Here is a 14,536-nt window from a genome sequence, read left to right as displayed (position 1 = left end):
TCGTGTGCGTCCATTTTATCTTCTGTTGTTAGTTGGTGGTGTTGTATTTTAATTTAAACAACATTTTCGGTTGTTACATTTCTCGATAACATCAGACTATAATTATAAGCAATGTTGTAGTTGCTATGATGGTTGTTTTGGGAAATGGGCAAAGAGGGTAGAAATGATGTCACTTGTTCATCGGCGGTGTAGTGTGTCAGCAGATATGCTCTGTGATGCTATGCGATGATGTAAATGTGACAAAATGGATGTGGGTGTGGTTGGTGGATGTAAATGCCAATGTTGATATCACTTTACTCCGCATTACACCAAAAATGGACAATGTCATGAATGGTGGGTATTTTGTTTTTTGTTTTTTGTGCAAAAATTACTAAAGCCGAAACTGATAGTGATACCTGAATGTGATCTAATCTGTTTTTTGAAAACAAAACAAAGTGTTTAGCAACAAAGTTATCAGCTCTTTGTAACAGTATGTAATAACGGTGTTCCCAACGATGACACTAACCCTTAACTATGGCAATGCTTGAGTTATTTTTATAAAGAAAAAACAAGCTTTTGTAATTTTTTTTTATTACATCGAGAAAAGGTTGTATCCTTTATGTTAAGCTTTGAAGTTAATCTCATCCGTCGCGACCTTATCGACTTATCTCATTCGTCGGTATCACTTCAAGTTGGAGTAATAATAAAATCATGTAAAGTTTTTGGAAATTGTGTTTTTTGATATATGCGACCTATTTATGCAAATTCTGTTGTTGTTTTGTTGGTAATAATTGAGCACGAGGTCTTAGTTTGTAGTTTATATTTTAGTCTTTATTTTATATTTCGTCTTCCCACGGGACATATCATCAGGAATAGGACAAATAATTTCTACTATAGCGCAGTTGAGTCTTGCATCGTAATATAGTGTTAAGCTTGGCTAGGAGCTACTATATTGACAATCCATTATGAATAGAAAGAAGTTTATATGAAGTTTTTGAACCCTACACTACTAATGTGGGGTTATAACAGTGCCAGTTATTGCAATATTAGTCCAAATCGGATGAACATTGTGAGAGTTGGGCTGAGCTGTATATCATATAAGTATGGCTGTTCCTTTGTAGGTTAGAACCGTGATGAAATAAGAAAAATTTTACGTAAATTTGAAAAACTGGCTAGTGGATCATGATTTCTGATATGCCATGTATCTTTATCAACACCTTTGCCAAAATAAAGGACACCTTAATCAATTTGATAAAAGCGTTGATGAAGATACATGGCATATCAGAAATCATAATCCACTAGCCAGTCAAAGTCTTTTGAACAATGACACACACTTGCTCAACTTTTATAAGTTCTTTGCTATGCTATTCTTTGAATATAAAGCATTGAATATGATCTCGAGCTAGAATGTGTTCGAAAAATCATGAAATGCCTAATATATATTTTATAATGCCTCTGATTGATTTTACTATGTGTTTTATACAGAATGATGAAATAATTATAAATACTTACATAAAAATTTTGTTGTCTTTTGGCCCATGCTGGAGTGTAATGAGACTGTGAACAAACACCACCCTGCGCAAAAAAGCTTTTCGCGTTCTTTAATTGGCTTCACAAGACATTTGATCCACTAGCCGAACTGAAACAAAAAAAAAATCCAAGCGTCTCGATGTTCTGCGCTCTTTCTTCAATTTCTTTCTCCGCTTGATCTTTCTATTGGAATTTTTGTCTTCTTCTTTTGCGTCTTCCACATGGTTTACTTTGGAAAGACTTCTTTGCTGGAACTTCTTCATTCATTCTTGCAACACGACCTAACCAACGTCACGCCGTCATACAACTCGTGGTTCATACCATGCCGATATTCTTCATCAATGTGGACTGGTCCATAAATTTAACATTGAATCTTTCTCTCAAACTCTCCAAGAATATATTAAAACACGGGTAATATAAATGTGCCGTATAATGTATGTAATATTCGTCTGCCATGATATGGTTTTGTTCGTAATCTATTTGCTTAATTCGTAGTAGCATATGTTTGCCAATATTTTTCTCCATTTTATTTCAAAACTGGTGTGATTCGTATCGTTCACGTCGGCGTCGAGGTATCTGCAATTGCAGACTAGTTATAGTGTACAACTTTTCTTGTTTCCCCGGATGCAAAGCAGGGCTGCGGAGTCGAGCTGTTGAGGACGGAGACGTAGTCAGAGTCGGACTACTGATCCGGAGTCGGAGTTTGGTTCGGAATTGAGCAGGCTTGCCCCGACTCCGAACAGCTATCCGAATCCGGCTTAATATTCCGACTTTGATTCCGACCCTGCGACAGAGTCGAGGGCTAGACTCCGCAACCCTGCTGCAAAGAGCATTTCAAAAGTTGATACCATTCACTTTGTTTTATCTTCACTTACTGCTAGACTAGCTTTCACTGATTCTCTTTCGACCTTTTCAAACGGTGCAGTGACGACTTTTGGTTTCCGACCCATAATATCGATGTAGTCAACAAAGGCGTGAAGTGTACCTACCAATACCTATTAATATCTGCCTATCGTATAATATTTTCCAGCAGGATATTAACACAGATCAAACGATAAATGTCTCTCTGTCTGAAAACTTGATTGGTATTTAAAGTTTGGTACTGGGGAACGTGTCCTCGCGCAGAGTCTTCAAAGGGATACTAAACTCAGACATGGCTTGAAATACCTTTGAAAGAATAGTGCTGTCAAAAGCGGATTTATGCCTATTTATACTGAATCTCCAATTACCGATTGCCAGATTGCGGAGACGATTTGATGATTGCGGAGACGATTTGATGATTTATCAGCGTGTCGTCCCCGGCCTTAAATAATTCAGCTGGTAACCTTTCGGATCACGCTTCCTTGTTGTTTTTCAGTCGCGGCATTGCTATTTGGACCTTATTCTGACTAAGTGATGTACATTCTACTACACCATTACTGGATACTAGCAGCTGCGACAAAATTATTTTTATAACCCAAGCACACTTTCTGTATCAGTCACCAGATTTCCTTTTTTGTCTACGCAGGAGGATGTAATGCAAATTTGACCATGAATATTCCATTAAGGAACTGGGGCAAACTTCTCACAAATCAATGAGTGCTGTCTGATTCAATTTTAAGCTCAATGATAAGGGACCTCATTTTTATAGCCGAGTCCGAACGGCGTGCCGCAGAGCGACATCTCTTTGGGGAGAAGTTTTTATATGGCAAAGTACCTCACAAATTCGTCCAGCATTAGGACGGAATAACCACCGCTGAAAATTTTTCTGATGGTCTTGCCAGGATTCGAACCCAGGCGTTCAGCGTCGTAGCAGACATGCTAACCTCTGCGCTACGGTAGCCTTGGATGAGGATGTGCCTGCACCAAACACATCGGTTTGATGTTTGATTCTTTGGTCAAATTTCCTGACTTCATTCTTATTCCTGTCGATTCGCTCACACTCACGTCTTTCTCATCTTCTTCCTGTACCTCTCCTTCACCGAGCGCGTTGGCACTGATTACAGAGTTTCTGTGTATGCCAAATTCTTCGCTTCGTTAGTATTTCGATCTTTCGCAATCTTAGTCGTACCATGGGTTTCTCTCATCTCTTCTTTGGAGAACAACAATGTGACTTTTGGAGTTTTACGATTTTGAAATCTGGCTACGTGCCAAATTTCATCCAAATTAGAAGAGAATTGCGACCTCTAGACGCTCAATAAGTCGAGACCCAAGATCGGTTTATATGGCAACTATATCACACATGGGTCGATTTGGCCCATTTACAATCCCAACCGACTTTCACTAGTATGTATTCGTGCAAAATTCGTCAAGCGGCTATCTTTACTTTACCGAAAGACGGACGGACGGACATGGCTAGATCGACTTAAAATGTCAAGTCGATCAAGAATATACTCGAGTATTTTCGAGTAGTTACAAACAGAATGACGAAAATAGTATACCCCCATTCTATGGTGGAGGGTATAATAATCTTCAAACATTAAATTATATGGACCGTACTATCGATTCAAATAAAGATTTTATGCATTTTTCTGAATTTTATGTAATTTTCTTAAAAAAAATTCCCATAGCTCTTGAAAAGTCACCCTTTATATCTCTCGATGCTGTGAGCCGCTTCAAGGATCGACCCCAGCCGTCCCCTAACCAGGGAACAGACTCTGATGGTGGCCTTTGGTTACTTAATGGCGCCAACCATTATTTTAGAAAAAGTCGGCTCCATTCGGCCCTTCTCTGGAACTCTCCACTCTTAACCGCTGATTTCCAGCGGTTGCAATTGCAGCTACTCCGCATATCTGCACAGCATACGCAACCATTGAACGCGCCCGGTAGCTTTCGGTTCCTGTGCGTTGCTCACAGCTATCGCGTGTCGGCCTTTGTGTTTTTATTTGTACAGACAGAAAGACCTAAATCATCTTAGAATGATCAGGAATGCAATTTTTCAAATATTTAGTTACAAACGGAACCAGTTATCTGGGACTGTCCTCTCAAAACCGCTGATTTCCTGCGGCTGCAATTGCAGCTACTCCACATATCTGTACAGCATACGCAACCTTTGGACGCATTCGCTGGCTTTCGGTTCCTGTGCGGCGCTCACAGCTATCGCTTGTCGGCCGGTTAAATGTAACCTACGTGTATTTATTGGTATAGACAGAAAGACCCATCTTACAAAGCTCAGGACTGCAATTTTTCGACTAGTTACACACCAGGGACCACGTTTTTTGCATTTGTTCCATTCGAAATAATCTCTATAAAATTTCATTGAAACCAAAATTGAAGAGAAATGCACTTGCCTACTCCGAATGCTTCTGCTCAAGATTGATTCCGCAAGATGACCCATGTATACCCACATTGAAGTGAAGCAATAATGTAATCACCTCGGTTTGCCTTAAAAGTATAATTAGATTGTTTTTATTCACAGATCTACTTCCGTTTTATTGAGAGCGCTATGCATAACATTATTTTCTATCGAACTCCTACAATCGTATCTGAAGCGGAATTCATTTAAAGCTTTCCATTTTCAGATATGAAACCAATTAAGATATTAATGAAAATAAATCGAAGCATGTGTTAATTAACGACTCACTCGCGTCTTATGTATAACTGCTACAAACTAATTAATAGCCAGTTGCAAGACAACAGCAACAACAGCAACAACAACAAAACCAAGATCACATTCGTTTTTCGTTAATGCCTCAATTTATAATTATGCATGAGATCGTGTATATTCATTCAAAATGTATTAAATTTTTCTACATTTTTTTTTTGTGTTTTCATTGCAGATCGTGAAACACGAACAAAAATACCGCAGCTGGCAATAAACTCACTCACGCATTCAGGGGGCTGGCTGCATAACGACATTAAAATCGAAACGCAAACGTGAGCAGCACGCATAACTCACTCACGGCAAAAGCTAAAGCGCCCTGCGTAATGAATGAAATGTGCTGGAAGTGCTAACCGCAAACATGCACTGAAAAAAGTTCACATTTCTATTCAAAGCCTTCACTGTTCGCTAAAAACATCGACAATAGAAAACAATTCGCAAAGTAAATGAACTGAAACAAAAAACAAAACACACACACACACACACACAAAACAAAAAGAAATCTTTCGCGCCGTCCTTAGGCCAAACTGCCGTTTAATTCGAGAAGAAATTTCAGTTCAATATCGAACGTGAACCAGAAGAAAAGTCTTTAACAATTTTGTGTATCGTGATTAAGCCTACATGGCAAATTGATTACAACTTGGCCAAGAAGAAGTGAAAAAAAAAAACAAACAAACAAAAGAAATTCGAGAGGTGTAATTTAATAAAAGCACAAAAGATTCAAAGCAAAAGATACCCTCGAGGAATTTGAAAAAAAAAATATGTTTATAATCGATAGCTGCATGCAATTGCAACAACAACCGCATCCAGCCATAGGATCATCATTAGACACCTTCTGCCCCTACGCCGCCACACCATCATTGTCTTTTACCAATGTTCGTTTGTGCTATCAACACTGTGCAGTGCCTTAATACAAAGAAGAAAAGAAAAAGTTTTTAAGTGAAAAAAGAAGAAAAATTTTTTTTTTATAAATTTCAATCATTTAAAAATATTTAATTATACCACCAAGTATTTCAGTTATTTTAGTTAAAGTTTAAACGAAAAACAAAAGTCAAATAAAATGTATCGTCCAAATTTCTATGAATCGACGTGTTTGCGTTGCAGTGAAACCGTTTATCAAGTGGATCGCGTTGGCCCTCTAAAGGATTTCACCTTTTTCCATTCAGGCTGTTTTAAGTGTGTCCACTGTGGAACTAAGCTAACACTAAAGACCTACTTCAACAACCAGCACAAACAAGATGACAAAGAGGTAGGTAATGAATAAAATTAACACTATGGTCTACACCAATCTAAACCCCACAGGATACAATTTTTTCAAAAAACTAACACAGTGTTCAACAGTCATTTTATTGTGATATTTCCAAGAATTTTTTATTAAAAATATTTCGAATGGATGAAAGGCAAAAGTAGTGTGGGTTTCCAAAAGTAATTTTTTTGTGAATGAATAGAATAAAATCATATCAACAAGTAAAAAGGCGTTAAGTTCGGCCAGGCCGAACTTTGGATACCCACCACCTCGGGAATATACGTAAACCACCTTCCATCAAAATACGGTGAAAATTGTATACCTTTTGTCCCACAGCAGTTATATCAAAATATGTTCCGAATTGGACCAACTACTTATAAGTACAAGTCATTGTTCAATTGTGTATAACAAAATATTGGTCTTTTAAGTAACTTTATCTAAACATAAACCGACCTGAGCTACATACGACACGGATTTTGAAAAGCCTAACATAAGTCATTGTGTCAAATTTCAGTGAAATCAGATGCGCATTTTATGGGGCCAAAACTTTAAATCGAGATATCGGTCTATATGGCAGCTATATCCAAATCTGAACCGATTTGGGCCAAGTTTCAGAAAAATGTCGAAGGGCCTAGCTCAACTCACTGTCCCAAATTTCGGCGAAATCGGACAATAAATGCGCCTTTTATGGACCCAAAACCTTATGTCGAGAGATCGGTCTATATGGCAGCTATATTCAAATCTTTACTGATCTCTGCCATATTGTAGAAGGAAGTCGAAGGGCTTAACTTAACTCACTGTCCTGAATTTCAGCAAAATCGGTTAATAAATGTGGCTGTTATGGGTCTAAGACCCTAAATCGACAGATCGGTCTATATGGCAGCTATATTCAAATCTGGACCGATCTATGCCATATTGCAGAGGAATGTCGAGGGGCTTAACTAAATCACTGTGCTAAACTTCGGCGACATCGGACAATAAATGCGCAGCTATATCCAAAACTGGACCGATCTGCACCAAATTGATGAGGAATATCAAAGGGCCTAACACAATTCATGTCCCCAATTTCAGCAAAATCGGATAATAAATGTGGCTTTTATGGGCCTAAGACCCTAAATCGGAGGATCGGTAGGAGGATCGGTAGCTATATCCAAATCTGGACCGATCTGAGCCAAATTGACGAAGGATGTCGAAGAGTCTAGCACAACTCACTGTCCCAAATTTCAGCAAAATCGGTTAATAAATGTGGCTGTTATGGGTCTAAGACCCTAAATCGACAGATCGGTCTATATGGCAGCTATATCCAAATCTGTACCGATCTGTACCAAATTGGCGAAGGATGTCGAAGAGCCTAGCCCAACTCATTGTCCCAAATTTCAGCAAAATCGGATAATAAATGTGGCTGTGATGGGCCTAAGACCCTAAATCGACAGATCGGTCTATATGGCAGCTATATCGAAATCTGGACCGATCTGAGCCAAATTGACGAAGGATGTCAAAGGGCCTAACACAATTCACTGTCCCAAATTTCAGCAAAATCGGATAATAAATGTGGCTTTTATAGGCCTATGACCCTAAATCAGGGGATCGGTCTATATGCAGCTATATCCAAATCTGGACCGATCTAAGCCAAATTGACGAAGAATGTCGAAGGGCTTATCCCAACTCACTGTCCCAAATTTGAGCAAAATCGGATAATAAATGTGGCTTTTATGAGCCTAAGGCCCTAAATCGGCGGATCGGTCTATATGGGGGCTATATCAAGATATAGTCCGATATTGGTCATTTTCGAAGTTGACCTGCTTATGGAAAATAAAATAATCTTTGCAAAATTTCAGCTCAATATCCCTATTTTTAAAGACTATCTAGATCGTCTTAGATTTTTACGCTGATCAAGAACATATATTCTTTATAGGGTCGGAAATGGATATTTCGATGTATTGCAAACGGAATGACAAAATGAATATACATCCATCCTTCGGTGGTGGGTATAAAAACACAGTAGATTTCCAAAAAATTATGATTATAATTTCCAAAAACTATGATTTTCCAAAAAATTTTATAAAATATTGACCTAATATGGACCAAAGACATAAAACACGTTCGTTTCTTAAGTCTATCGTTTTGCAAACAAATATTCTCCAATAATTGTGTAAAGTTAGATTTGTGCCTGGGCGACTTGGGGTTATTGGAAACAACCATGCTTTTTGCCGCGGCGAAATCTATCAGCACCAACCCATTACTGGGCGTTATCTCGTAGAGGCTAGAATTTCCGACTGTTGGACCAAATATCGTTTCCTTCCCTATCTTTGCATTAAAATCTACGAGAACGGTTTTAATATCATGGGCAGGACAGCGGTCATATTTTCCTTCTAGGCGCTCGTAGAAAATGTTCTAAGTCGTCACTTTTCGGTGTTGTTGTGGAGCCCTTCCCGAGCCATTGAACTTCCTGTGTGGCAGTAATGTCTGCTCTGTATTTCTCCAATACATCCGCTTATGTGTACACTGCACCTTCTCTATAAAGAGTGCGGACATTTCAGGTGCCGTTAAGAAAAATCATGGTGTTTAAAACGTTTGCGGTGGTAGTTAACATAGGAGGTATCCATTTTTAATCTTCTTCCTTTAATCATAGTTATTTCTTTGAGTCTTCGGGGTGATAGGCTACTAACCCGACGCACCAACACCTCTTTTTATCGTTCTACAGTTGAACTCGTGGCACATTTTAGCACACTTAACGGATGTTAAAAATAGCCACCCAGATGGCATCGCGGGGAGGTCCATTTTTAATGGAATGGAGGTATCCATTTTTAATCTTCTTCCTTTAATCATAGTTATTTCTTTGAGTCTTCGGGGTGATAGGCTACTAACCCGACGCACCAACACCTCTTTTTATCGTTCTACAGTTGAACTCGTGGCACATTTTAGCACACTTAACGGATGTTAAAAATAGCCACCCAGATGGCATCGCGGGGAGGTCCATATTTGAGATGAAGGCAGACCTATATAAGCCTGGATTTTGCCAAGTCAAAACCAATCAGAACCGTTGCTTATGTTAGGCTTTCGACATCCGTGTTCTCTATGGTTCTGATAGGTCTATATATAGCTGCCAACAAGATCAATATTGAACGAAAATTTAACAGTGGCTTGTATTTATTAGACCACTCAATGTCCGTGACGAATTTGGACCAAATCATATTTGGATATAGATGCTATGGGTACATAAATAATGCATTTTTCACCGTATTATGATAAAAGGTTATTTACATATATACCCAAGGTGGTGGGTATCCAATATTCGGCCCGGGTATCCAAATAACAAGTAACAAGTAAAAGCGTGTTAAGTTCGGCCGGGCCGAATCTTGGGAGCCCACTATCATGGATTCTGCTTAGAATTTATAAAAAAAAAATTTATTTGAAAGGCATAAATTTTTTCTAAATACCAAACTTCTGCCAAACCATCAAAAATTAAAGCTTCTACGAACCGAACAATGATAATCAAGAGACCAGTTTATATGGGAGCTATAGCATGTTATAGACTGATTTAGACCATACTTGGCACAGTTGTTGAATGTCATAACAGAACATCAAATGCAAGATTTCATCCAAATCCGACAAAAATTGCTGCTTGTAAGGGCTCAAGAAGTTAAATCGGGAGATCGGTTTATAAGGGAGCTATATCAGGTTATAGACTTAAACCGTACCTGGCACAGTTGTTGGAAATCATAACAGAACACTAAGTTCAAAATTTCAGCCAAATCGGACAAAAATTGTGGCTTCCAGTGGCTCAAGTAGTTAAATCGGGAGATCGATTTATATGGGAGTTATATCAGGTTATAACTTAAACCGCACCTGGCAAAGTTGTTGGAAAAACTAAGTTCAAAATTTTATCCAAATCGGACAAAAATTGCGGCTTCCAGAGGCTCAAGTATTGAAATCAGGAAATCGGTTTAAATCGACCGCTATCGTGATTTCGACAGCCGGACGGACGGACATGGCTATATCGACTCAGAATGTTGAGACGATCCAGAATACATATAATTTATGGGATCGCAGATCAATATTTCGAGGTGTTACAAACGAAATGACTAGTTGTTTTTTAATCCTTTTCAAATGTGACGCATCTGATTTAAAGCGTTGTTGTTCATATACTTACTTTACTTTACTTGGCTGTGACAGAACATTTGTTCCACTAGCCGAACGCAGATTAGCGTTCCAAGCGCCTTGATCTAATGCGCTCATTCTAAAATCTCTGACACCAAGTTTCCACCCCTTGATCTTTCCATCGAGCTTTTGCTCTTCCCGGTTTGCGTGTACCACCGTGTTGGCCTTCAAAAGACTTCTTTGCTGGAGCTTCTCCATCCATTCTGACAACATTACCTAGCCAACGCAGCCGTTGTATTTTAATGCGTGTAACTATGCTTTCGTCGTCATACAGATCATACAGCTCGTGGTTCATACGACGCCTATATTCTTCATTAACGCAAACTGGGCCATATATTTTACGAAGAATCTTTCTCTCAAATACTCCAAGCACTGCTTCATCTGCTTTCACAAGTACCCATGCTTCAGAACCATATAACAGCACGGGTAGTATCATTGTCTTGTATAGTGTAATATTCGTCTGTCGAGAGGTGGTGTTGTTTCTAAACTGCTGACCTAGTCCAAAGTAGCATCTGTTTGCCACTATTATTCTTCGCTTTATCTCAAAACTGGTGTCATTCGTACGAATTAGATAATGTTATTGGCTATCTCAAAATTGTGATTTCCAACTTTCTCTATTTTCTTTACCTACTCGGTTGTACAAGGCGTTTTTGGAGTTGAAACCATCCATTTCGTCTTATCTCCATTTACTGCCAGACACATCTGCATCTCGTATAATCTTATCCAGCAGGATATTAAAGAAATCACACGATAGGCTGTGTCCTTGTCTGAAACCTCGTTTGGTATTAAATGGTTCGGAGAGATTATTTCCTATTCTTACTGAGAAAAGCGTGTCAGTACGTGTCATCCTGCAGAGTCTTATTCATTTTGCAGGGATACGAAACTCAGACATGGCTTGAAATACCTTTGAACGTAAAGGGGTATCGAAGGGGACTTTGAAGTCAACAAAGAGATTGGTGTTGATTTGTCCTTTTCGGGTCTTTTTCAGGATTTAGCGCAGTGTGAATCTTTGGCCCAGGGTGGATTTACCAGGTCTAAAGCCACATTGATAGGGCCCAATTATCTCATTGACTTTAGGTTTTAATCTTTCACACAGTATGCTCGAGAGTATCTTGCATGCGATGGGGAGGAGACTTATTCCTCTGTAGTTGGAACATTCCGTATTGTCTCCTTTCTTGTGTACGGGACATAATGCTAAGGTTCCAATCATCGGGTATGCGTTCTTCTAGCCAGATTGCGTAGATAGGATGATGCATACGCCTTATCAGCGTGTCGCCTCCGATCTTAAATAGTTCAGCGGGTAACCCGTCGGCTCCTGCTACCTTGTTGTTCTTTAGTCGGGTCACTGCTACTTGAATCTACCCCATCATCAGGGATTGGTTCTGCGGTATCCTCTTCGCCGCCAACGTCGGACAGTAGCAGTTGGGTCAAATGTTACTTCCGTATCCTCAGCATGTTATCTATGTCAGTTACCAGATTTCTTTCTTTGTCTTTGATGTTTCATTCTTTGGAAAAATTTCCGGACTCCATTCTGACTCCTATACATCGCAATTCGCTCACACTCACGCCTTTCCATTACCTTTTTCTTTCTGCGGAACAGACGTTTCTCCTCTCTCCTTTTCTCCCGATACCTCTCCTTCATCTGGTGCGTTGCTACTGATTGTTGTTCATATAGATTAACGAAAAAATTTAAGGATATCTGAGATTAGTGCTGTTGTTAGCATTTGTAAAGACACCTTTCGTATCTCTTACACCACAATTTTCTAGGTTTCTTAAAATTCTATAAAACAATTTTCGACATTGGCTGATATTTTTTAGTAATATAGTGAAAAGTAAACGCGTGCTAACTTCGGCCGGGCCGAATCTTATATACTCTCCACCACGGATCGCATTTGTCGAGTTCTATGCGCGGTATCTCTTCTTAGGCAAACAAAGAATATTGAATAAGAACTGTTATGCTATTGAAGCTATATCAAGTTATAGTCCGATCCGGAATATAAATGAATACTGAACATTGCAGAAGTCATTGTGTAATATTTCAGTTCACTCGAATAAGAATTGCGCCTTGTAGGGGCTCAAGAAGTAAAATCGGGTGATAGGTTTATATGGGAGCTGTATCAAGGTATTTATCGATTCAGACCATATTAAACAGGTATGTTGAAGATCACGAGAGAAGCCGTTGTACAAAATTCCAGCCAAATCGGATGAGAATTGCGCCCTCTAGAGGCTCAAGAAGTCAAGATCCCAGGTCGGTTTATATGGCAGCTATATCAAGACATGGACCGATTAGAACCATAGTTAGTGCAGTTATTGGAAGTCGGACGAGAACTGCGCCCTCTAGAGGATTGAGAAGTCAAGACCCAAGATCGGTTTATATGGCAGCTATATCAAAACATGAACCGATTAGGCCCATTTACAATCCCAACCGACCTACACTAATAAAAAGTATTTGCGCAAAATTTCAAGCGGCTAGCTTTACTCCTTCGAAAGTTAGCGTGCTTTCGACAGACAGACGGACGGACATGGCTAGATCGACTTAAAATGGCATGACGATCAACAATATATATTCTTTATGGGGTCTCAGACGCCTATTTCGAGGTATTACAAACAGAATGACGAAATTAGTATACCCTCATCCTATGGTGCATGGTATAAAAATAAAAATAAATTAATCCCATTTTAGAACATTTAAATTTAAAGTTAATTTATCCACCTCATTTCATTTTTTCCATCGTAGGCCAAAATGGATGGTAATAAATGTGCACAGGTAGCTGCATTATACAACTGTTTTGTGACGCACTTCCACAACTAAAGACAAGTTTGTCAATCAAAATTAGCTGGTGTGGAATGTTTAGTTGAGTGAAGTGAGATTTTGAAGCATTTGCGGCAACAAAACACATTGTTGCCTATTTCTATCCCAAAGTACGTGAGCTTATTTCTACATCTGCCTGTTCTGCCTTCTGCATATTTGCCTGCGGTAGTATTACTATAGTTGATGTTACGTAAATCCGTTTTTTTCCTTTGTTGAAATTTTTGTTGAATTTGCTCACAGAAACTTGGTTAATTTTCTCAATGAATTTGAAACAGCTCAGCGTATATACACTGGTATGGAAGCACAGTTGTCTCTCTTCCCAGTTGGTCGGTGATTGCCTAGCCGGCAACTAACTGGTCTGTCCAATCAAAAGTCGGCCCGGCCTTATTTAGTCAATGGATGTCGACACAGATACACGTTTTTAGACATGACGCTCGCTACTCAATCACTCGAGTCACTTCACCTACATATTATGCAGTGCAGTTTTCCAATGGCTAAGGAGGTCGCTTTTTACGTTTCTTTATACCCTCCATCATAGGATGGGGGTATACTAATTTCGTCACTCCTTTTGTTACACCTCGAAAGATTGCTCAAAGATTCCTCCATTCTCGATCGTCATGACATTTTAAGTCGATGTATCCATTTCCGCCGCTTGTCCGTCCGTCTGTCTGCCGAAAGCATGCTAACTTCCGAAGGAATAAACCTAGGCGCTTGAAATTTGGAACAAATTCATTCCTTTTAGTGTATTGGTCCCTTTTTAGATATAGATATATATTTTAGTAATTGGTCCCTTTTTAGATATAGCTGCCATATAAACCGGTCTCCCGATTAGACTTATTGAGCTTCTGGAGAGCACAATTCTTAACCGATCTGGCTAAAATTTTGCACATTGCGTTTTATTATGATTTACAACAACTGTTCCAAGTATGGTGTTACTCGGCCCATAACCTGTTATAGCTGCCATTTAAATCGATCTCATGATTAGACTTCTTGAGCTTCCAGAGGTCGGAATTATTACTCGATTTGTCTGAAGTTTAGGAGGTGGTATTTTTCTATGACTTGTAACAGCCATAACAAGTACGGTCCATATCGGTCTATTACTTGATATAACTCCTATATTTTTGAAAGAGTCATTCAAAGAACAGGTCACATGCGATCCATGGTGGAGGGTATATACGATTCGGACCGGCCGAACTTAACGCGCCTTTACTTGCTTTGTTTTTTTTTT

General features: G+C 39.1%; 1 protein-coding gene across 1 annotated transcript in view; it reads left to right on the top strand.

The window, feature by feature from the left end:
- Positions 1-14,536, top strand: part of LOC106081066 (hillarin) — a 146,835-nt gene that overhangs the window by 78,962 nt on the left and 53,337 nt on the right. The window contains exon 3 of the mRNA XM_013242778.2: positions 5,268-6,338. Within this exon, the coding sequence (XP_013098232.1) occupies positions 6,150-6,338 (189 nt within the window). The 5' untranslated portion in view covers positions 5,268-6,149. The remainder of the gene's footprint in view (positions 1-5,267; positions 6,339-14,536) is intronic.

Source organism: Stomoxys calcitrans, chromosome 5, assembly GCF_963082655.1.
Source record: "Stomoxys calcitrans chromosome 5, idStoCalc2.1, whole genome shotgun sequence".
Lineage (NCBI taxonomy): Eukaryota > Metazoa > Arthropoda > Insecta > Diptera > Muscidae > Stomoxys > Stomoxys calcitrans.
This window is presented reverse-complemented; position numbering and strand designations above follow the sequence as displayed.